Source organism: Solenopsis invicta, chromosome 9, assembly GCF_016802725.1.
Source record: "Solenopsis invicta isolate M01_SB chromosome 9, UNIL_Sinv_3.0, whole genome shotgun sequence".
Lineage (NCBI taxonomy): Eukaryota > Metazoa > Arthropoda > Insecta > Hymenoptera > Formicidae > Solenopsis > Solenopsis invicta.
In genome coordinates, this window is record NC_052672.1 from 16822408 (window position 1) to 16848291 (window position 25884).

At 37.8% G+C, this 25884-nt stretch overlaps 2 protein-coding genes across 2 annotated transcripts in view; one reads left to right on the forward strand and one right to left on the reverse strand.

Annotated features, from left to right (window-relative positions):
• Nucleotides 1–25884, reverse strand: part of LOC105206848 (phytanoyl-CoA dioxygenase) — a 131992-nt gene that overhangs the window by 24470 nt on the left and 81638 nt on the right. Inside the window, exon 3 of the mRNA XM_039453365.1 lies at nucleotides 25371–25415. Within this exon, the coding sequence (XP_039309299.1) occupies nucleotides 25371–25415 (45 nt within the window). The remainder of the gene's footprint in view (nucleotides 1–25370; nucleotides 25416–25884) is intronic.
• On the forward strand, nucleotides 3266–21997 carry LOC105201836. The gene is made up of 9 exons (XM_011170055.3): nucleotides 3266–3477; nucleotides 11352–11413; nucleotides 16642–16844; nucleotides 17521–17801; nucleotides 18364–18807; nucleotides 19204–19407; nucleotides 19712–19959; nucleotides 20048–20184; nucleotides 20706–21997. The coding sequence occupies exons 1-9, from the start codon at nucleotides 3388–3390 to the stop codon at nucleotides 21827–21829; spliced, it is 2793 nt and encodes a 930-aa protein (XP_011168357.1). The 5' UTR covers nucleotides 3266–3387; the 3' UTR covers nucleotides 21830–21997.

Genomic DNA, 25884 nt, shown 5'->3' on the forward strand with positions numbered 1-25884 from the left:
CAGCGTTTTCGAGAGCAACTCCGGAGTCTGTCAATTCTTCGTTGTCGTCGATTATCAATTCTGAGAATTCCAACGGACGAACAAAATCGTTATAGATTGTCTTTTTGCTAAAGATTTCGTCTCGGAGAACGGCATCGCTCGAATTAGTATCGTTTGGTCCTGATTTGGTCCGTTGAACCTCTTTATGCTCGAATGCGTGTATACAACATGGATTTTTTCCTGAGAAAAACACGACAGATTCTCTTTTTCAGGCATCATACAGATCGGCTGACGTTATTTCACGAACATGCGCGACTTCGGAAGACCATTGCTTCTTTTTGTCGAAAAGTAACGAACTTCCCATATACAGTCAATATTATTATTAGGAATAATACTAGCAATAAGTACTTGTTCATTACTTCCTGATGAAGAAAAAATAACGTTATTCTTTCAATCTCTCAATTAAAACAATCTCTAAACTACAGTGAAATATGCGGAATACTAACAACATATTAATAGATTTTATCAATAATAAACTATTTTATTAATAACAATAGAATGTAATAAAAAATATTCCTTGAATACGTTTTATGTGTTATTGTAGTCGCTTTTCCGCGATACCGATTGGTTTTCTCGCTGCGCTAACTTCCAGAGCAGCTGTCATCGCGAAGATTGCGTATTTTGACTATATGTATTGAGGGGTTAATAATGTAATATTAAATTTGTAATTTGTATAAAATTATGTAATATTAAAAGCTTTGTACGTGCTTGTTTTGCCTAGGTTCTTATAAATTCAGCATAATCAAAAGCACCTATAAGAATGCAACCACGAATGTAGTTAGGCATTGAAGTAGCATATACTTGGGTAATAGTGTATATGTATTATATAGACTGTACTTTTATATCATACACTTACAAGAACAAAAAATATATTCAACAATCATGTATCTTTTTCAACAATAAATTTGATAAAATTCATGTATTTTTATGAAATTTCTCATAGTACGCAATTAACGTATCATATGCTAACTCCGAGCGCTAATTTTCTTTGCTTTCATGAGACTTTTCACCGATTAGAACAACCTGTTGAATAATTTACAATAGATTCTCGTATTTCCCCGAGAAATTCATAGAATTGATTAACATAGAAATACCTATATAAAATTACGTGCGGTAAAAGCAGATAATCCTCAACGTATCAAGTTAGCGTGTTAAGTTTCCCGAGAATGCGTTCTCGAAAGGTGAAACGAGGAGCGAGGAGCGAGGAGCGAGGAGGCGAGGAGACGCGACGACGAGAACGAGAGAAACACAATGTCCCGGAGCGGGACAAAGAATGGGCGCACGCGGGGGAGGAGACGGCCGATTGTCGAGAGGGTATCACGAGACAGAGGAACAAGAGGAGGAAAAGGAAACCGTGGAATCCCGGGTACACCTGACGGTAGTACGCGGAGAAAGAAATCGCGAGAGAGAATAGGAGGTCGGATTCCCGGCAGAGAGAAGGTGTCTATCGGACGCGGGCCGGAGGAGAGGTGAGGCGGATGAGAGGCCGAGAGCCGAGAGGTGTGTACTATACATACGTGTGTGGACCGACGCGACGACGAGCGCGAAGGACGAGGAAGGTAGAGGAGGAACGACTCGACTCCACCGCACCGATCTCCTCGCGGGGAGCGATGGGCCGGGGCCCGTCTCGCGAGAGCGGAGGCTGCGGTTAGAAAGCGTTCGTCGTCTCGCGCCTCTGCCTCTGCCTCTGCCTCTGCATGCCATCTCCGTTCGCGCGTGCGGTGCGCGAGAGGTGTGTACGCGTGTGTGCGTGCGTGGACCGTCGTGCGATTGTCCAGAATACGGTTTCCGAAGTCCGGTATTGCGAGTGGTGCTGCGAGTCTGACCGACCGGTACCAGTTAACTGGCGTGGTACCACTTGCCGCACGGTCGCAGTCGCAATCGCGCTGCGCTGCGCTGCGCTTCGCTCCGTCACCATTAAAACTCCTCGTCGCTCGTGTTCGCGCGCGCGTTCGTGGATTCACCGCTGATCCGTCGCAGCCGCTAATGCTCGAGATTGCTTCGGATTTCCCAAAGAGACGTGCGCATGTGAATAAATCACGGTGCTGACACACGACTGCGAGAAGAATAGGTACGTTGAAACAATCGCACCCCAACTCGGCTGGTGGAAAGGATGACCCGACGCTTAAAAAGCGTCGGCGAAACATTCGAAATCGATTTAATCGATATCTTTTAGACGTCATTCGGACGGATTTTCATCTCGTGTCGGAGGGCACGCGGACCGTTTTATTGAAACTCTCTCCCGTACTTCGTATCTCGCGCGATTCAGAGACGAATCGCGCTCGATCGTGATTGCTTGAACAGGTGCACGTATCGCGCGTCATCGGCTGCAGTTTAGAAAGTGCAACGAACCGTTTCCCACTTTTTCGTGGTTTCCGTGTGGCACTTAACGCGCATACTCGCGCACGAGGACGTGCGAAGGCGAGCGCAGATACGTGTGTACTCGTGCGTATACGCGAGAGTTTCAAGCGCACATGACGCATCGTAAGAAGGCGGTCCGTGTGACCGTGTCGCCAGCCTCAATGCCAACGCGACTCGTACGTCCATTCATGGAAAGAGTAAGATGCGCGTATCTCATCTATCGTGAATCCGATTTCGAAAATCAACGCTATAATACAACGACAATGTAATTTACTTTTCTTATAAATTATATTAATAAATAATTCCGAGTTTAATTTTGCCAAAAATACACGTGGATCTACTAAAATGACGAATAAATCTTCTTCATAATTTATTATTAACAAAATCGATACGGAAATATCGAACGAGATTAATATCAATCACGCGGCGCGCAGTTTGAATAAATTATAAAAAGAGATTGTAAAAAATTAAAACTTATTATTCCGCACTGAAAACCGCTGTGATTGATATAGGTCTGCTAATCACTTGTTTTCAATTTTTATTACGTTTCCCAGAGATTATTGCATTTTCATTGAACTGTACGAAAGAATTAGCATGCCTTCGACATTTGCTGCCTGAATTGAAATGCCCGAGCGATATATAATTACAAGTGGAGATTACATCTTGCGAAACGAACGGAATAGATGAACGGGATATTTCGTTCTTCCAGACCGGCAAGAGGAGGTCACGCATCGGGTGGACGACGCACGATCTCAGCGCCTTCTTTTCATTTCCCTCGAGGGGCCACGCCGACCTCTCTTTTACGTCCGACGATTCAGACGAGATTCGAACGCAGGAAACACACGCCGCGCCGGTTACGGCAGGTCGCGAGGAACGGGTCTGAAGATGGCCTACATCACCTGGTCTTATCGATGAAAGGAAGCACTCTGGCCGCCTACGAGCGACTCGACTAGAAAAGAAGAGAACCGGAAAATTCATAGGGAAAAAATGGGTCAAGCGTGGTGCAAGGAAAAAACTTCCAAGGCCCAAGATTCCAAGTCACCGTTGGATCGAGTCTTCGTACGATGCGCCCATCGGGTATGTACGCAAACGTGTTTTACTTCTTGTTCGAGCAGTCGTTAATCGATAATTAATCGTGTTTGTGATCGATGACGCGCGAGTGATTCGCTAACAAGCTTTGCGCGTGCGAATGTAATTTATGTAAACGCTCGCGATGAAATCTCATGAATATTTTGCTCCAATTCGCATTCCAGAGAATCGCCCGCCCTTTATTGTTTTATTTTGCGAATTGGATTTTACGTCAAATATCACTTCCTTCGATAATATTTATTTTATAATTCAAATTTACATACTCTGTACGTACACATAAACACGTATCAAAAATAATCGTCCAAACTTTATACCGATCCGTTTAAAATCAAAGTATAAACGTTAATCGAATCAGGACAATTGAATCTTTTAACTTTTGCTATTAAGTTCTGAACGGAATAGTTCGACTTCCATGACGAATGTAACTCGTGTGACTATGCGATGACTATCGTATTCGTAGCGTGTCACGAGAAACATCTGTTTGCCATATAATTTTGCACGATCGTTACGCCGGCCGGTCGTCACCGGTGTAAGCGATGAGAAGAGCGCGAGAGACGGTATATGAAAATAAAAAGAGCATACGCGGAGGAGTTGGTTTCCACGTGCACTTGAAACGGATACGGAGGAGACTCGCGTCCTCGTTATTATATAACGCGGATGTACACACGCAAGCAAACACATGGCGCTCTCCGTGCACGGATTGCACGAATCTGCGAACGCGTGCTAGGCGTGCGTGCTACGCTAATTTGGAATCTCGGCTATGCGGATGCGATCGCAATTACGACTCTCTGCTTTTACTCGCGATAGCATAAAAACGATCAATTACGTTAAAGAGACTGATACACGCATTTTCCCAATTGAGAATCGCTGTGATTTGAGATTACCTTTCGCGAGACGATCCGGAGAAGTCTTGAATCGCCAAGTCTACGACTGATATATAAATCTAATATTTTTCTGAATAAAAAAAATAATTTACACGTTTTATGCTATATTATAGCTTCCATCCGTCTTGCTCGCGTTTCGATACGCGATCTCGTATTTACTTAAGAATTTACTCCAATGATGTTTCGCTTCCGTTCAAGGGCGAACGGCAATATATTTGGCGCGTTAAAAAGCGATCGTTTTAGAACAGCGCAGATGGTCATCGGTAGATCGCATTCGCGAGAGAGGCGCGTACGACTCATGCATACGACTCACGAGCCAATTAGATGCGGCGTGATAAGTTTGGTGTTAAACGAGAAAACGCAGCGCGCGCGCGCGTCAAGGATTTCTTGTGTAAGAAATGGCACGGAGAGGAAAAATCGGGTTGCGAGGTCGTCGCTGGATCACTTCTTCTTATACTTTTTTGCTTTATTCATTCGCGGCAAAATAAAGAAAAATTCGCGTGATGTAAACGCGAGTGTTATTCCTCTACACGAATATTCGTGTTTCTTCTGCCCGCTCAAATATTCATACAGCGTTACTTTTTATTTTTTTTTTTACCAAAAAATTATGTAAATTACAGAGATTGCACACAGTAACGTAACAGTCGTTCGATAATTGTGCGTCTCCTGTACACACGCTAACATGTTTTTCTTCCTTATTCGCCCACGCTCTAAATTGCCGATTGACAATCACCTCGCTTACACCGCCTGGAGCCGAATCGCAAATCATCGAGATATTTTCAGACTCGGCTAAATTATACCTTCGTATGATGACATCGCGAATGCGCATATTCATCATATGATGTAGTAACTGTGTATACCTCGTCGCATGCGATATTCCGGGTTCGCGTCATGTACGTCGTATTCGGGCGTAAAATCGCGGGAATGATATGATATCTGTATTTGTACAATTGCGTTGTTCCTGCAGCACGTATACGTACGTCGTAGTGGCGACTTAGAAACTGGGACTCGAAACCGATACATACGCAAAACACCTTGTGCTTTTCAAGATTAGAATAACTCCGGTATTTACGTCGCTCGAAGTTTACGCAGAAGTAAAAAAAAAAAATAAAAAAATAAAAAAGAATAAAATAAAATAAAAAAGAGCGTGTGAATGTAATTTGCTCGCTCTGTTATATGCCTTTACGTTACATTAGTATTGTATTATGATTTCAATTCTTTACTGTTAATAGCAATGAAACTATCGTGAGTTGAATCAATTTGTCAATGTTGTGAGTACTGCAGCGATGTGTATTGTATTGCAACCTACGTAAAATGATTACTCTCTCTCTGTAGGGAGTATAAAAGATTTAATGATTATGCCAAGATACATAAGTGTGGAGGGATTGTAAAGAAAGGAGTACATATATCAAAATACAAGTGCTTCACTCTTGTATTCTTTGTTCAACTTGATTATCCTACTTATGAGTAACCGTATGTTTTGATATACGGTAAGAATGCCACGATTTCTAAGAGTTCCTTCTTTAAATATAAGAAAAAAATATTTCGTTAAAAAATATGTGTATAGCAGCAGATAATATAAAGTTCTTATCGATATAGTTTATTTATTTTAAGAACAGTAAATAATACACGATAAATCAAGTTTTTTGATAGATGTGGGATATAAATGTGGGATACCGGAGTTACCCTATCTAAACACGAAGCTTCAACAACGCGGCAATTTAGACCGATAAGTATTTGCTGCAATGGAACTTTGTCTCGACCACTTTTAGTTCTCTGTTATCTTTATCGAGGGTGAATTAAGATTACTGGGGAAACATGATTACTGACCGTTCCAGGATGGGTCGGGCCAACTTTAGTTTCCGGTCTTTACCACCTTATCGCACTCGACACTTCTACCTTGCGGGCATGACTTAAAAATATGCTTTGCTGAGTCATATGCATGTCCAGCCATATGCGTATCTAGAGAGAATGGTAGGTGCAATCTTGAAACAACAAAGAAAGAAAGATACAATTTTATACTAACATTCTGTTTTTAAACAACCGTTTTGTTTTAAAGAATTTTTAACTAAGAATATATAAATATTTTATCAATTGTTGTCTCTTTTGGTAGCATTATTTAACAAAATTCAACAAACGCGGAATTTTCAAGATTGAAATAATATATTTACCATATAACAAATTTGTTGTTTAATTAAATAATTAAATTTTTTCAAATTTTTGACACAAAATTTGCTTTCCAACAAAAATAATTTAATTGTAGTTTTCTACACCGATTACTGCAAACTTATTTTTAAAATTACATTTACGTCAGATTTAATAGATATATCGGCTTAAAGAGCCTCGATGAATCGACCTACTTTGAATAGTTAATGATATGCTACTACTAATATCACTGTTATGCACGAGCTCGTCGAAATGGAAAACGCAACGTCCTTAGCGATGCTTGCGCAGAGTTGTGTTTGTATGCGTACACCATATATGCGAGAGCTCATAGAACCATGTGAATACAATTACGTTCGCGTGATATACACTATGTACTTGTAATTGAAGCTCCGGTACCTAGTACTGATCTAGCAGCAGAATAAAGATTACGTAAAACGTGGAACCGTATCTTTGTGGCAGTCAATGTTTTTTTTTTGTACGCTAGCAAAACAAGTGTTATTTGCATAACAGTCGATTTTTTTGACGGTTTCTTATGAATTCGTATGAATAATCAGTAGATTATAATTCAAAATATTTCTTTCAGAAATAAACGCATTACACTTCTCAGTGACACACAAAGTTGGCTGAAATATAGCGATAAAATTTATGAATTTTTATGCATAGGTTTTAATCAAATTATTATAAAACATCCTGCATAATATGCTGCTTAATTAGCAAAAAGTTCATACTGAAGGCTATAAATCTTCTTATATAAATTTACACGTGACAAGAAAGTATGTAAACATTTGCAACATTAATTCTGATAAAACGCTAGGTTGATGCAAATAAAGCTGCCATTTTTAATTTGGCACTTTCAACTAAAAAATTTTGATTGTTGAAATGTTCGATAACAGATAATTGTTTACATTACGCAACAAAGCAAGTTACATAATGTACAACCAATTTTATTTCTTGCATTATTTTTGTAAAATATATATACAAGTTTTTGCTTTTATATTATATAAAAAATATAATATTATACAAATATTATATAATATTATAATATTAATAATACTGCATAAGCTGCATTATAGCGCTAAATTATAATTGAAGTAAATTCGTTACATGGTAAATATACTCCAATCTGGAAAATTCCGCGTTCGTCGAATTTCGTTAGATAATCCTATTACCGAAAAAGACAATCACGCCTCGGCAATGCAATCGCAGTTTCACGGAGGTAGACGTTAGCCGATCGACCTACGCTACTGTATTATTAATAGATAGTGAAAGTTACATTAGATATTTGCGCAGGTACCCAGAAAATTGCCCACTGTCACGAAGATATAATAAAACTGTGTAACAACCGGTGCCGTAATGCGCGCAGATTTTACGCCAGGTCTCAACTTCTCTCTCGTCGCATTGACATTTGCCGAAACAACCGGCATGCGAAATGCATTTGCAAGCGGTAGAGGATCTCTCTTTTGCTAGACTCACTTTGTGTTAGATTCACTTTGTTTCACAGGAAATCCACACTTTTTTTGCATGCACGAATCAATTTCTAAAAGTTACGCAAGAGCTCTCGTTAAATTTTTACGAGAAATCTTTTACAATCAAACATTTGATGTACAAAATTATTTTGCAACAACAATGAGTCTAACGAATAATGATAAGACAACAAATTGGATAATGATTGCAATTTCTTACATGGAAAAAAAATGTTTTTGCTGACGTGTCTAAAAATTTAATTAGATTTGAAAATAAGTTTGTCGGATTATCAAGAGAATTATATGAAGAACGTTCCAGCATGATTAGCAATGCTACAAAAAATACTGACATTTTAATAAGCAGTTTAAGCGTCCTACATAATTTTTTATGATTTAACAAAAAATTATTTTCAGGTTTAGTTAAATTTGTAGAAATTTAAATCGGTGAAACCTTTCCGTCCTTTCCGTGCAACAAAATATAAAAACAAGTTTTGATTCCTAACATTGTTTCATTTATATAAAATTTGACATTATCCATATCATCGACCACACTTTTTTGCAAGTAGTCGTACAAAAGTCCTGGGCAAATGCGTTTGGCGAACACAATATTTCGCCGAAACAATGCTCCCGGACAGTGGCGACCCGGGTCCTGGTTCGGGGGTAACTTAATCGGCAAAATAACTTTTGCCCGTCGACTCGTCGGGCAACGTGTCGCGCGCGAGAAGTTTCCCAACAAATTTGCAATGTAAACCGCGCCCGGAGGAACGGCAGTGCGACATGTGTACGATTTCCAAAGGGCTGTTCAGCATACACGATGCATATACGGTGGAAGGTAGAAAGGTAACATAGCCGTCTCACCGTGCCGCGCGAGATCGATGCAAGGACGCTCCTCTCATCCCGTTTAATCTCGTTAACGCCCTATTATTTGCCGCGGCACTTACAACGTATCTATATTACGCCGAAGCTATATCGCTCCTCCCTCCCTGGCTCCCTGCCTCGTTTACTCGCGATTAACCTGTCATGGACCGAGTTTTAATTCGTTGCTCAAGTCTATCGTACGGCAGAAGGCTCGCTTTCATGCAACCCTCTAATTTATGAATTGCGTACGATAAATTCCAAATTGTACAATTGAACTGGACGAAAGTGAGAAAAAAGCTTTTTTCGACTTTTTTTGTTAATAATCTTTCGTACAGTTTACAAAAAGAATTTATTCTTTTTTTTTCAGAGAAATAAAAACCTTGTCACAATTTGTTATGAGCTGTAAATAAAAAGAAAAAAGTCATACGCATACGCTCGCTCTTCGTTCTCGCGAACAAACAGAATTGGCGAAAAATGACGTTTGGCTGGAGTTCGTCTGACGCGTTCGAATTGCCAAAATCATCGTGGCGTGAAGCGAACGACCTTCCCCGCTACGCACCGATTCCGATCGATGTTTTATCTGCTCGTTTTTTTCCCCCTCGCGGATAAATCGAACAAATTGGTCTGACGTTCGAAATGTCATTATCCTATCTATGCCCAATCGAAATAATATAACTCGATATTTTTTTTCAGTAACTCCGTGAGTTGTTAAAAAGACTGAACATCACGTAGAAATGTTGTTTGAAGAAAGATATCTTATTCGTGTAGCGCTAAGTGTACATTCGCGCGAGCGTCATATATCGTTGATTAAGTACAGGAAATAATTGTTCCATGTGCTAAGAACGTCTGGGCGAGTCACATGGGCGAGTCATATAGGATATCTCGTAGCCGAAGGCCGATCGTAAAGACAGTGAAACGGTATTGAGCTCGCCGGTGCTTACTCACACCTCTCGCACGCCATCGTGTTTTCGCGTCTCGCGAGGATACAAAGAGTGTTATGCAACGCGACTCGCACAGGATGGCCGCCGATTGTGTAATCCTTCGACAAGAGTGTCAGGGACCAAATCGTGTTTCCGTTAAGCTTATTGCTCGTGTCGTCTTCCCAGGACATTCCACTAAATTGAAAGATAACGCGGGCGTTTGGAAACCATCATCTTGTTGCAAATCTCTTAACGAGTTCGCAATACGTATTGTAAAATATAAAATTCAAGTAATTCATTTAAAAACGGATGCTTCTAATTTCGTTAACGCTTATTATGCTTCTAATTTCGTTAATAGTTGCTAATTCCATTGAGAAATAGCTACAGCGAGCTAATTGAATACACTAACTGAATATAGGGAACGCTAATTGCGGACTAATTGCGCTCAATATTAATTCTAATTTTCAAGCTGCATGCATATGCGTCATTGAGAGATATTTATAAAATTGCGCTCATCTAAAATTTCTTAAAGAAATACCTTTTCCTTTTAAGCAAGTTGTAAGCAATATTTTAATGAAAATACTATTTTTCAAAGTAAATCTCTTTTAAGCAATATCTTGCAACGAGGAATTCTGTTTGCTCCGAAAGAATTATGATAGTCATCCCGCACAACATTTTAGAGTGCCGAGATTTCTGAATAAGAGTAAGCTGAGAGAAAAAAATTGATGCAGCTACTTTATCTACAAGATTTACGGGCGATCTTTAATCCGCTAGTTGCAAAAATGGATTTTTTGTGGTCGCAAACTTTTCAAAAGTATTTCTGGGGCACAATCGATTGCGTCTATGGTCGAATAAACGAGTCGATGAGCCAGGTAATGCGAATTAGCTTAATCGACTCCCCACGCGATCGATTTGACGATCCTTCATCTACCTCGCGTCTCAACGCCTGTCTAGAGAATTGCCCTCGCATTCTCCCAATCTAAGGGCACGTCAAAGTAATTATGCTGTTAATGACTTATTAATTCTCGATGGTACTACCTATAAGCTATCGATTAAATAAAATCAATAGAATCAATCTTGCTTTATTTCATGCAATTATTTCATGCTTTATCGTTATTGATATTATAAATTATTATTTTTTGCTTCGAAATCATTGTAATAGCATCCAAAATTTAAATAAACGATGTTTTTCATTTTCAAGGTAAACTCATCGTCAAAGTGTTGCTTGATTGCAATCAAAATAACAAAGAGTTTTTTTTTACAGTAAAATGTAGTGACTTTGTGAAATAGTATAAATGCAATCACTTCATGAAGATATAGTGTACCACGTTCTTTTCAGATTTATTTAAAACTCATGAATTTATCAAATTATTTTGTTACGCAGATTACTTTTCCTCGTAAGAATACTTTATACACATATTTCTATTTTTCTCACATGTTCTAGATTTATTATTTAATGAGAGTATATATCCATATTTTACAATGATATACAAACGGTATTTTTCTCTTCATCTAAACTTTCCTAGAATGTAGAACTGCAAGTATAACATTTATGCTTCCTTCTGTTGCAGATTTATCCCGGTTTAAAGGAGGAAGGCTCAGTTTTAGGAGGCGCCACGCAGAGAGTTACGAGGTACACATCCGTTCATTTCTTTTTTTTTCCTCTTTTTCACAAGTTATACTCGTGCAATTCACGATTACGAATCGTGGAAAACAGCACGCAAACTTTATCGGACACGATATAACAGGATTTCAGTGTCGCCTTTAAGAGTCACCTCGCTCCGTAATTTCGCTGACGGTTATTGCCAAGAGCGCGCATCATCGTTGTTGTTAATTGCACGAGAACGTGGGTCGGAGATAATCACTTAGAAGCGGTCGGGAAATATAATTTGTGTGACCATATTAATTCCGGGGAGCTATCTGAATTGATAGAAAGTGACGCGGTGAGATTCGCTCTTTCCTGGTGATCCACGAAAAATTGTGTTATACCGTTAATGCGATTAACGCCGTCGTACGTGCCGCCATTGCACAGTGCACACACATACAGGAAGTACGTTACAAAAGAATGTATGAAAGGAGGTCCGCTAATTCGACTTGGACAATGGACTTGATGGCTTATTGGCGTAATGGACAAGTAATCGCGTTACACGTCCACTTTCCGCCAATCTTGAAACGTTCGATACGAAAGCTATATTATGGATACAATTGGACATCATCGAACGCGTTACGAAGCGTATATCAGGCAATTAATTCCCTCAAGCTATAAACGACAATATGACATCAAAGAAATGTTGTGCGGACTCAGTAAATATCTTACAATTAAAATAAACGATCTTACTATGTTTCCGACACGCAATAGAAGCACGCGTTATCACGATTATTATCATCCGACGATCGCGCAATAAATCGCGATATATTGCACGTAAGAAGGGAAGAACGCAATTTCCTGATGGGACGGCAAGAGCTTGGAAGTGAAATCTAAACGATTCAGCGCGTAAGCGTCATCGTCGAAGATGAACCCAACTTTACAATGAATTGAGAGAAGTGGCAGGTTCGACCTTAAATGGTCACACTCTCGTGTCACGGAATGGCGAACGTTGCGTCGCACCCGATAACGCAATTTTTTTTTATTTCTACCTCGCCACTTTTCATAATTGAATCACATACGGTGCTCGCAAGCACTACAATTGGTTCGTTGATCTTGAGAGAAATCAAAGTAACTAATATTTAGACACTTGACGATTTTTTTTAAGACCGCGAAGCTGGATTGTTTTTATTTCGGATTTTTGTATATTAGTTTACAATTTGAAATAAAGAAAAAATAAATTATGGTTAAATAAATGGATTAATTTGAATTTAATTTTTTTCGACTAACCACAAAAAGACTTTTTTTTTCTTTTCAAATGTTCTTTTCTATCATGTAAAATGTTCTACAATAGACACGCTACAGTTAAAATATTCTATAACAATATCATATTGTATTGTAGTAGCATAAAATGAAATCATATTAGCAGAATACTTAAAATGATAAAAAAAACTATGAGGAATAATTTTGTATATATCTTAGCCTCCCGCTATAATTGATCTTATTTCTTTATAAACGGTGTATTTACAAAAAGTTGCTAATACGCGATACTCGGTATTTTGGCTGAATTTGGAATTATCGTAACGTGTCGATTGCGAGAGGAGAGGAATCGAATTTCGATAGAGGAATATTTTTAGAGCCCGGACACGTTACATGTAAAATGTGTGGCGCGTTGCGGGCAGGACGGTGGTCCCCTGGTTCTCTCGTTACCGTGGAAAAGGATCTACGCCGTGTGACAGGTTTATCCTATATTCAGACAGCTTTTAGGCCGTGTGACAGTGAATCCACACGGCGATGATCGAGCGTGGGTTAGCCACGTTTTAACTTGCTCCCATCCTACGCCTCATTCTACCGATTCCTTTTTAGGGTCACTAGAACATTCCTGGACCCGCTCGCAGGCGCGAAAGTCTAAAAACTATTGCGTATTTGTCGAACTAGTCGCAAAGTCCAATATTCATTTGATATATTTATGTCATTGTAAACTGAAAGATAAACTGTAGAAGTTGCAAAATGAAGTGAACCAAATTGAAGCTTACAATGATGAAAATGGATCTGTAATTTTAAATATAAAATCTATTTACGTGAACAAGCAGTCTGTTCTAATTTGAGATTTTTATTCATTTTTGTTCATTTACGCATTTAAATAGTATAAATTTACAAGACACGAAATGTGATTTCAATATAGATAGTCGTAATGCGCAGTAATAATTTAAAAAATTCTGCAATCACAAATATCATACGTTAATCTTAATCTATCTAAAAATATAAATGAGAACGTGCGGCAAGTGGCCTGCTCGTTATGCATTTTTTATTAGAACTGTATTACTACACTAAACTTTACTACTGCTTAATTATACCTGTTCAAAGGAATCTACTTTCTCCTCGATCTTTTTCTTTCTTGAGCGTGTAGTGTACACGCGGCTAGATCAATTAAATTTTTTGTCTTGCTGATTAAATTGATCAATAACTTTGCCGCGATAGTAACGATCAGGTGATTGGCTCGGTACCTTGCAGTCGGCGAGTTAATATTTCTGTAATTTATTGTCGTCAAACATATCACGTAGTTAAACAAGCGTTTCTCTCGTATCATTACGATTTATAAATGTATAGAGTATTTGTTTACTCACATAAGTGTACTCCGAGCAAAGACAAGCTTATCAAAGATTTTAGATTTACTTCTTACAGATTTTAGACAGATATATAGACTTTCACGCCTTTTCGCAATTCATTCAACATTTTTCCAATGTTGAACGATTTTATTCATTAAAATATTTTAGCTTCGATCGGTACATTTGATCTATACTTCATTTTGCCACTATTAATAAACTATGTCTTTTATCGACGTAAATAAAAATATTTCAATGAATTAATATATTACAGTGTTTCAGCTTGGCATATTTATTCACAACGTTTTGGTTATATCTCGAGAACGATGCATTATTTATAAAAATGTAATTTTTAGGGGATCAAAGAAACACACATATCCTGAAAAATTAGAGATAATATATGTAACAGCTTTTAAGTAAAAAATATTTTTCAAACTTACACGTAGTGTGCGTAGCATGACGATATTAATTGTCAGTTTCAATCTGCGCGAGTTATCGATGGCGAAAGTTTATTTCACCGATAAAATTAGTTAATATAACGAGTGAAACGAGTATACGTTGCAAAATTACGCAATAATTTTGTAACTGGCAAAATATTCTTCATAGCGACCCGTTAGGATGCCCGACGCTGAACCAGTGTTTATCATCAGACCGTAATTAACGCCGTAGATAGTACTGTTTATTTTCACATTAAAGCCGGCAGAGGTGAAATTAAGCAATGAAAAACTTCGTGTTTAACATAATAACATTTTATCGTTGATCACTCCGCCAATTATGAGTATCCTACTAATAAGTGTTCTATTAATAAGTATCTTATTAAGAATAAATTGCATCCGACAAATTCCTGCAAACCAACGATGCAAACCAAATTTTAAAAATTGCGGATTGAAATGTACATTGATAATAATCAGTTGCTTGTAATTCGCATATTTTGTGAATCTACTCTGATAAAACACATGCGTAACGGAGACATGCTTATAATAATCCGCTCGTCGACACGAATTGTTTCAACAGTGTGAATTTTAATTCACTTGAGCCCGCAAGAACAACGAGGATGATCATTTCGCGTAAATTATTCGTGCACGCCGAGGCATAAATTACGATGCACCGGCTCGTATATATGTGCGCGGGTTAACATAGTAAATAAACTACACGTGTCACACGCTGTTACGACCCCTCGCTGGTACAGAACGAGCAATCGTGCCCACATATATTGATATCCATTAAGTGTAGGATAAAACATCGATCAATCGGTTATTCGTGCTATCTCCTGACTGTTAAAATAGAAACAAAATTTTATTTTTTATTTTCATCTCGTTCTATCTTGTTTTAAGCGGTAATATCATTTGTCCTCGTAAACATGATTTATTACTTCTGGCATAATGAGGAGACCTGGTAAATAAAAAGCATCGCTTTTCTTTAAAATAAATATAGAAAAAAGTTCTAATCTTTTAACGAAGGTAGTTTTAATATTGCTTTTACGTCATTGTTTTAATATCTTTTCGTTTTATATATAATCGTTTATTATTAGTTTCTTTTTCTAAAAAAAAAATTTTTTGTTTTAACTCATTTAACAAATGCTGAAAGAATTTAATATTTTATCACGTTACTCCATTGATGCTTAGTTTAATGTAAGTAAATCACTGATAAAAGATACTCTGGTGAGACGAAGGAAATTCTTTCTTCTTTGTAGATATTTTGAAATCGTCCGCGTGCACCGGGGGTATTTTGTGCGAAGTTGAAAGGCACTCTCGTGTACACGAGCAGGAGACTGTATGAGAGAAATTCCGGTAATGTTTCGCGTCCCGAAAGAGTTATAGCTCAAGGGACGCGAAGAAACACGGAATGCATTTGCGATAAACCATATAAGCTACGTAGCACCGTAGCGATTCCGAATTATTTCGGCGCACCGAGCTGCAGTTTTTGATGGACACAAATTGTTTCGAAAGTGGCACAGAGTTAACAGTCGACTGCCTGCGCATCCGTGACATTAACGAAAGAATGCGCGTTTATCTCATACCGCCTTTTTCTCCTCCGCAGATTCTTTTGTTTCGCAATAGGTTACAGCTGAAATTTGAATAAGCCTCTAAATGATGCAGAACAATTCAATTTGTACGTCATTTCAATAAAAATATAACTGTAAAAAAAATTTCATTAAAAAAAATGTAGATTTAAATTTTTCAATGGAGAAATGTTATCTCACATCTATGTTAATTGATGAACGATTATCGATATGAAAATACATTTCTTTTTCAAAAACCATTTTTTTTAAATTAATCACGTTTTATGCGTTTTTTGTTCTAATTTTTAATTGGAAATTTTTGTGATGTCTTGATAATTTTATTTAAAAAAAGCCACTTTGTTTCTCAATAAAGATTACTGCCACATACGCAATTAAAGCAGAGTTATCGAATATCTTACGCATAAACATCTCTGAAAATCGGATTTCTCTTTTCAATTACTCGTGTCTATGTACCGTTCTATATCGATAAGAGTTTAAGTAGCCACGTGTGCATCGCGCGATGGATTCTTTCCACGCAAACTTAACGCAATATACTTGCAGGATGATCGATTACACGTATCAAATTCGTTTGTGGCTGTCATATATTTACATTTGGAAGTATAGAGCAGGGAAGTATATAGCGGATCAACTTAATCTTTTCTGCGTAGCTCCGAAATAGGATACGCCGGTTCACCACCGAGGGAAGTGCTCACGAGGGGACGGAGCATAGACTCGGTGGACAGGCCCTTTCATCCTAGCGACTGGGTGGACGTCAATCTCGAAGTGCCCAGCCCGCCTAGAGCGAGCTCGACTCTCCCGAACTCGATTGTCGGCGCTAGTCCGCGTCCCGTTGCCGCACCTACGTTCAGCTGTAAGCTCACGATTTATCGTCAGATTGTACAGCAATTGCGCGGTGGATCGTTATCGTACGAGTCGTACGAGGCGAGAGTGCGTGATCCGGACCGAAACGAAATGAAATTATAGCGCGCGCGGCGCGCAGCGAAATCTAAAACGTATTAAGAAAGATGAAAGGTATCTAATTAAAATTTTGTAATAAATTTTCTACGCGACTCGTGAAAATAGCGCAGTTAAGAGAATTGGAGCCATGGCACGATGAAATTGAATGTACAGAAATTACGTCGCGATGTCACGTAAAATTGCAGCGAGTATCGCTACCTTTCCGTCCGTCGTCTCGTATGCAACGTAATTTCAAGTACCCGGTTATGAAGCCGTAACAGAGGTGCGCGCCGCATAAGCAGAACTGGCTTTCGCAAATTTAAGCGTGCGGCGGCTCTCTCTTCCGTTTCTTGTCCGAGCGCGTAAGCCATAAGCCCGCATAATTTATCGCGCTACACTACGTAGATCTTTAACGATTCGAGTCGCGTTAACGCTACGACGATGACGCGGCTAACGGCCACCGATATTGTTGGGCATTATTAAAATTGTTAAAGCCGTTCAATCTGCATGCTACAAGCGTCGTTATATCGGATAGAGTAGATACATCGAACGCCTGATAACCATTTATTCGGATAAGTGTATCGACGCAGGTTCCAATCTGAAGGACATCACTCCTGTGCCACCTCCGAGACGAAAAAAAAGGAACAGGAGCAGACCCTTGCCACCGAAACCGGACGAGATTCCTGAGAACGTGACCAATAATTTGAAACGCGGCGATACGAGCGAGGAACCGTTATATTTGTCGGTCAGATCGCCGAAGACGAGTAGCAACGACCAGAACGGTGATGTCGAGACGCGAGGAACGGGAAAGACCTGCACGGAAGACTCGAAGCATGACGGTCGAAGGACGAAAGAGATTTACGAACATAAGGCGAGTTGGTTCATCGTAATTGACGTATCTTCAAATTTATTCGCCAAATCCGCCGAATCAATACTACACCTCATCGTTTTGATATATTCATTATTTCTTTTTTATTTTAAACTGCCAAGTTTAAAATATAAAAATTGCCTCGTTCTCGTCTTTCCTAATTTATTTCAATGTAAACCATTTGCTTTCCATACAATCACAGAACAGAACATTATCGATTGTATGAAACGATCTGTATCTTTAGTGAAACTTGCCCGTCCAGTTTTAATTGGCACAGAATTCGTAGAATCAATTTAACACGGATGTGTAACATCTTCTTTTTTTCTCTTTCTTTTAGAGTTTAAAAGCTATTGAATGTTACATTGAAACTAAAATACATTGTGTAAATTAAGCTTGCAAATTGAACAAAATAATCAAAAATTATTCAAGTTATCAAATTTATCAATTATGCAAGGAAAATAAGTGGATAATATTTGCAGCGTAATATTAGAAATTATACTAATCTCAAATTTTTCATTCTACTCGTCTTCGATAACGAAAGTAATCGAAAGACTTCCTTCGACAGGTTAATGGTACCGGAAGGATAATATCCAGTGAGGTGGTTTCCGGCAAGAGGACGCCCGCCGACAAGAAAACTTGGAGGATTTCGGAGTCGGGCCACCATCACCGGAAAGTTCCCGAGAACGAGGAATACGAGAGATTCGCGCGAAATCAGTCGATTAAGGACTCTTCGACTCCTAATCGCCAGGACAGACGGAAGTCGAAGGAGCTCGAGAGGCGGATCAGGGATTCCTCGAGGGATGACGACAGACCGGAAGCAAATACGAGGACGAAGAACTACAGCACCGTTAGCTTGCCGAATTACGATGAGCTAGACGTGTCTAGGCATCCTACGAAAAGCACGACGAACGACGAAGAAAGTGTAGGAGAGAAAATAAAGTTTAAGAGACCCGTCAGATGCAGCACTGTCTCGCTTCCGGCCGAATCTTTCCTGTCGCCCTTTTCTGAGGTTCCCTACAATCATTCTTCACCATTTTATTTCACTGATCAATCGCGGAAATTTTGAAACCTTTAGAAGTTTTAAAATCGATTAAAAAAAAAAAAAAAAAACGTAACGACTGAGTGAAGACCATTATCGTCACATAATTACATTTTTTACATTATTATATAATTATTATCGTATTAAACAATCATTCAATTTTCTTTCAACTGAGAATGTATATGAAGTTTCTCGTGACGTTTCATTATTTCATGAAAAAGATATCTTGATGAAAGTCACGTTTTCTATCTGCTTCTTCAATTTTTTCTCGTCATCTTTTTAATGTAATTTGTTTCACTGCGTTGGCGTATAAGAGACTTATAGAACAAAGGCGAAAATTACACTCGTGTTATTTCTTGATTGTAGAAAACCAGTGTATGTCTGGAGGACTATATCCCGCGACGTGGCAGCATCGAGCACCTGTCAGTGTATCAGGTGCTGGGAAGATTGGGCTCTAGCGAGAATGAGGTCGTCGACGGCGAATTCATGAAGTACGATCCGAGTAAATTGGAGGATTGGGACCTCAGTGACACCAGTAATTGCGACTCGAGCCAACGTTTCTCTGTCGAGGTACGTTTACAAAGCGTTGAAATCGATATTAAGTAGACGTCTAAGAAACTAATCGCATTAAGAAACGTATTTTATTCGCTTTCGAGGAAAAGATTAAGAATACCCGCGAATTTATATTCATCACTGAACATCGCGTCGTTCTAATTAGGAAGTAATTAATTTTTCTACTGTGCATCTTCTAGCCGCATCAATCTCATTTCTGCGCTAGATAATATTACTGAAATGTTTCCATAATATAAATTTAAAAAAGGCGTATTAATTTATACATTTGCACTAATTTGTATATTTTAAATGTGGATTATAGAATACGCCGCGGATTGAAATCTATAACGATAAATCTGTGGAAAGTGGACTTTCCGAGGGTATAGATGTTGTCGACCACTCGCGAAATACCGAAGCCGGGAAAGCTGAGTCGGCTGAGATGAAAATCTCGTGCGTTCAAGATATGAAATCGTCATTGCAGAAACCCGAATCTTTTGGCAAGGCAGCATCGCCGTTAATCGATTCTGATAGAGAATCGAAGTATCCCGACGATTTAACGGATGAAAATAGGTATTGAAATCAATACCTCTCCCGTGCAAATTGTGTATTAAAGCATAATGATTAATACATAGCGTAACGAGCAATCAATTAATTTCAGATCGTTGTTAAAGTATTTCGATCCTCCCAAGATGTCGGAAATTTGTCAAGCATCACCGATTTGCGAATTAGCGTCCTCGCCAGGTCGTAGAGAGCCATTTTTTCTAAACGAGGAACTTCATCGTTCTTCGGCTTTTGGTAAATATTTACGATACATATAAAAATACTACGGGTCTGTGACAACATGAACGTTATAAAATATCCCAATTATAATATATGAAAGATCCATAACGCGCTGACTCGAAATTAACGTTAAAAATTGATTTGTAATTTAATATTTTGCAAATTTGCGTGATACAGTTAAATAGGTTAATTCTAATGTTTAGTCGATAAATGTCTTTTATCATAAATTCTCTTAACTTTTCAACATTTTACCGCAATCTTTTCGATCCGAGATTTCATAGAGAAAACGATTCCAAATAAATCTCAGCCCGGGAAAAAGTGACGATGAGTGAAATTCTTCTCCCTATTTACAAGAAATCGTCGGCTATGTAAACCAAATATATATATCCGACCGCAACTTCCGCGCCCTTACCCATCCCATGCACTTATTCGCTCTTGGATTCTATCCCGGTCGGTCGGGTAATCGTCTGGAGTGTAGAAGGTACCCAACTATTCGCGTACGTGACTAGTTAAACCGCGGACGTTCCATTTGGCAGATACGATCGAAGAGTCCTGCAGGAACGGCGCCATCATTCGGGAATCCGATCGATCCGACCAATCGAGGCTGATCTTCGGCCGTAGCCTGTCAAACGAGAGCGAGCCATACGACGATCCGTACGAATCGAAGGAGTTGCGTGCACATTCCGACGTAACGAACAAGTTAATCAGAACGATATCGGAGGAGTCGTTGCCACAGGAAATGCTGGAGGAAGTCGACGAGGAGATTGTCGACTTTTTCGACGAGAAGCTAGCCAAGGACGCGACAAACAAATTGAAGAAGGATTGCCAGGATCAGCTGGTAAAGACACCACCACCGAGTCCGGAGCCAAAGATCAAAGCTCAGATCCTGGACAACGATCATTCGACCTTGCTCAAGGTCCTGAATGACGAGGCGACTGACGGAAGTAATCTCAGCTCGATGACGCCGAGCCTCACCGAGCTGGAGGCCGCGCTTTCGGATATGTTGGAGAAGGAGGATCAACCAGACGAAATTATGAAGCGAGAGCATACGAGCGAGGAATGCAAACAGACTTCTGTGGAGAAGCTTCTCGAGCCGGAAATCGTACCTGTAGAAAAGCAGAACGCAGTCGACAGAACTGTGTCTGATCAATGTCGTTCAATTAACGATGACATTCTAGTCGATAGTACGCTTGAGAATAAGACAGATCGGTTGTCCGTGTCTTTGGAAGAGCTCCTCGGAGACTCGGCGACACCGAAGAAAAGAAAAGTGTCTTTTTGTACCTGGGAAGAGAAGATCATGATGGACGTTGATTTGAAAAATGACGAGAAATCCTCACATGACGAAAAGTCACAAAATTTTAATCAAGTGATCAATCCTGATTTCAACGATTCTATTATTAAATCGGAATTAAAATCAAGCTCTGACATTTTAGACGAAGATATCAAAGCCGATTCAAAAGATAGCGCAAGCTCTGTGGAAGAAGCGCCCGAGAAACCTGATAGGTTGTTTCAAGATTTGGAAGATGTAGCGGAGAATTTGCAAATTCCTACGCCGCCACGAAGGAAAAACAAAAGTTTAGGTGTTACGAAGGAGTCAGTCAGGACTATAGACAATTATCACGAAGATCCTGATTCTGGTCCCAATGACAGACTCATTTAATAATTTCAGATTGCGTGATCTCGTAATCTTTCCGTTGTTATGTGATCGTGTGCGATAATATGATCCTACAATTTTTGTGCCACATGAATTGTTAATATGTTTAATACATTAATTCATAATCGCTATAAACTAATAACTATGTAATTAATAATAAAAAATAAAGAAAAAAAGTAACATATACATAGCTATTTATGTCAAATGTTTTTCATACGTTTAACGAAAATATCACCACCGATGCATTATAGTTATACAAATATTAGACAAGCTGTTACAAAATTATAGATTATAAAAATTTCATGTTTTTTGATTACGTTAAAATAAACATAATAGATTTAATCACTTTTCTTTTAAATTGCTAAATCAATAAACTTTACACGCTATTTGCGCGCAATAACTTTTATGAAGACTGAATAGCAAATCTTCATTTTTTTTATTTAATATTTAAAGAACTTTATTTAAAGAGAATTTTAACAATATCAATTATTCATGGTTTAATATTAATATAGAACATTAACAAAATATAAAAGAGAAAGTTCTTAATTTAACACTTTTTGCTAAAGAAGCTTTAAATTCATTTTAAAATGAAAATAAAATTTATAATTATAATTTTATGAAATTTTAAAATTTAATATTTTTTAACATACAAAAATTATGTGTACAGTGAGATAAAAGTAAATTAGGTTCTGAAAACAAGCACATACTCTATCAAATATAAAAATCAAGAATAATAATAAATAAGATACAAGATTTTTCTCACTGATGATAAGCAATGTTTTTATTTTTCCTCTGGTGTTATGTAGAAAAACTTGGATTTGAAAAATATTTTCTATGCAGCGCAAAAGAAAACGAGTTGTTCCGTTAGATCATATGGAGAAGCAAATATTTTCTATACGAACATAACAGAGAGAACAAATAACCAAATTTCCGCTATTATTTAGAATAGAGTATTTAGATTTTAAAACACTTTTCTGAAAATCGACTATGACTATTTTTTTAGCAAAACAAAATTATATATATTTTTGTCCTTTTATTTTTAGGTTAACTGTTTAAATTTTAATTTTAATTTTGTAATTTTAAATGTATTCAAATTTTCATATCGCGTTCTTTCTCAATGATACTAACGAAACACAGCACGTAAATCGTTTATTGTTAAAGAAATAAAAAAAAATGTTTTATTAACAACATTCCTACAAAAAAGAACGTTTATCGGAACACCATTATAATTCGACAAAAAAGTTGTAAGTTTTTAATCTTTACGGTCGGCATGCAGGGCATGATCCGTAAGAAAGAGTTACTAAAGAAGAAAAAACAAGAAAATGCGGTTTGCGGAAGAAGTGAAAGACGAAGTTTCTCATTATGGAAAAGCTTTGTGCGAAGACTTCACTCGTAATCTCGTTCACGTTCGAGGAATTAAGTTCTTGTAATATACTGTACGTATAACGGGCTATATTGCTATATTCCGCTACAGGGTATTGTATCTAATCATTGTCATCGTATAAACGCTGTGAGTAAATTTAAACATTAATAAAAATAAAATGAAAAAACTACACAATCATTTTCATTATAAACTTATTTTTCTTCACATATTGATAAAAAAAATAATTAAAACACTTATTTAAATAATGTATAGTTATACTTTTGTATATTTGTTTTGTCATATTTTATTATAAAGTTAATGTGTGATTGTAAAAGTATATATTTATCAATAAAATATGCAGTCAACGCGCTATCATATCACTTCGAAGAACGTTCAAAGGTTTCAAAATTTCATTTTTGAACCTGTCGTACATTTCATTGTGCTTCAGTTGTTATTAGTATTATTGCACTACTGATACAAGTTAACACCCGATGGTTCGAACTTTCTTCAGTATCGAAGAAATTCTATCTGCAAAGAAGATTGATTTTTCGTCTGCGTCATTATTTTATCGGTTCCCTGTCGAATCATGTTTAAGGCGTACCGTTCTCCTTTTCGCTACGAGCAGATATCCGCTTACTCATTACCTTTTTAATTATCTCTGGCCGACGGAGCCCTTCTATCGTAGTGCGTTTAACGGACCGTTCTTAATCGTTTTAAGTGTGCGCGCGCGCGCATAATGTTACCAAGAACCAAGGAAAAGCTCTTCAGATCATGATACAAGATTGTGTACATGCGTAATATACAGTTTTATAAAGTTAAACAACAGTTTTTGATGATGTCATTTGTATACGCTATCGATCGGTAATTCATGAATACTTAGTAAAAATTGTGATAAAGGAGATAATTTGCATATGTCGATTCTTCAGGATCTTCAAATAAATTTTCTTAATTATTAACGTATATTTTCAAATATTCGTTCAACATATACAAAAAATTGATTCCTCGTAAAATTTTCGATACATTAAAAATTATTATATATTACGTACTATAATAAAAAATAAGAAAAGTAGATAAAAATAAGATATATGATTGCGAATCGTTAAAGATAAGTCGAGGTAAAAGTCGAGACGTCCTAATCTGTACTTTTAGGAATTCCGTGCCACGAGTTCCATGAGTGGTTTGAAAAGTTTAAAGCTTTCGAGAGACGACAAATCTGGGAAAACTGTGGTCCGATCGCTCTTCGTGTTCCCGAGTATTCTCGATGCGGTTTGAAATTAGCACGAACGGATTATAAGACCCGACTCTGTTCGTGACACTTCTATTAGTGGCGTGGAAAGAAGAAAATTCAACTCTCTCTCTCTCTCTCTCTCTCTCATACCCCTTCTTCTTTCATCACAAAATCAGTACGCGTACGGCCCGGCCTGACGTGATGCGTCTTGCGAGGACTTATTTTCGTTGAGCTTCTCTAGATTTTGCTCTCTGAGATAATAACAAGCCAACTAATCCAAATTTGTTTATACTTTTTACATTTAGAACGAGTAAAAAAAAACACAAATCACGGCAGTAAAAACTTCTAATGATAGACTATTTGAAACTAATAAAAAATATTTGCAAACTAAAACATTATCCCGTGTTCGAGATCAATGATAATTGACTAAAAAATAACAACCATTCGATTGAGTTTTATGCAAATGGCTTATCGAGAAACCTGCTCTCGGGATACAGTTTGGAAGCCGTCGTAAAGTATTTTTTGCAACGGCTTACGGCAAACGCACAGCCAACACGATACGCGCCAAAGTCAATTGCCACGATAAGGACGAGACAATGTGACACTTAGTCAGAAGGACTTAAGTTTAATCTTCAATGAGGTAAGTCCGTCTTAGAATGTACTTAGAGTAAGGTGCGTAGTGGTCCAACCAAGAGACTCTCCGAATAGATATCTCTTCCAAGGTATCGCGACGCTTTCCTATGCAATAGCCTATGTTTCTGAATACGCCAGAATAATAGTAGATGGCCATAAAATTTGCAGTTTTTAATCTTTGGCATATGATTCATAAGAAGAAGTTTAGTTTGTTTGAAAATAGGTTTTGGATCGTCTATTGGGTCGAAAACTAGTAGACGATCTCAAATAATCCGAAACGTCTTAAATATTTAAATATAATATAATAAAATTAATTTACTCACCCAGTTGTTACTGTTGCTGCCGCTGTATTTCTTTTCCTGTTGATTCTGAAAATAAAAATAAATTATATAAATATAAAGAATACATATTCATAAATATAAAAAATTTGCGTAATAATTGTTTACAGAATGACATATATAAATATTGTATATTATATTATATCAATGTTATCAAACGTATTATAGATATACAAATGCTTTTTATTATTTTCAATTCAACTATGAAAATATAATTGCAAGAAGCATGTAAAGAGATACGTTAATAAAATAATACACTCACTCCCTCGAAGTGCTGTACAAATATCGTCTTTTCGCTGAAATTCTGTTGACGTTTCGTTTTGCTGCTCTTCTCATTAACAGCACATTAATAAAACCAACCGATACTTTTATTCAACACTCTCTTCATTACGGGGAACAGGGTTATTACATTTGTTGTACAAATTTTTGACTATAAAATAGAAGATTTTAGCAGAATTTACGGTGAATGGCGACGAATGCCGAGCGACCGAATCGTCGC

Excerpts from the sequence above, each read along its gene's own strand:
- LOC105201836 (XM_011170055.3), top strand. The coding sequence starts at position 3,388 with ATGGGTCAAGCGTGGTGCAAGGAAAAAACTTCCAAGGCCCAAGATTCC. Across the intron at positions 3,478-11,351 it reads TCGTACGATGCGCCCATCGG|ATTTATCCCGGTTTAAAGGA; the intron begins GTATGTACGCAA and ends CTTCTGTTGCAG. Across the intron at positions 18,808-19,203 it reads TCCTGTCGCCCTTTTCTGAG|AAAACCAGTGTATGTCTGGA; the intron begins GTTCCCTACAAT and ends TCTTGATTGTAG.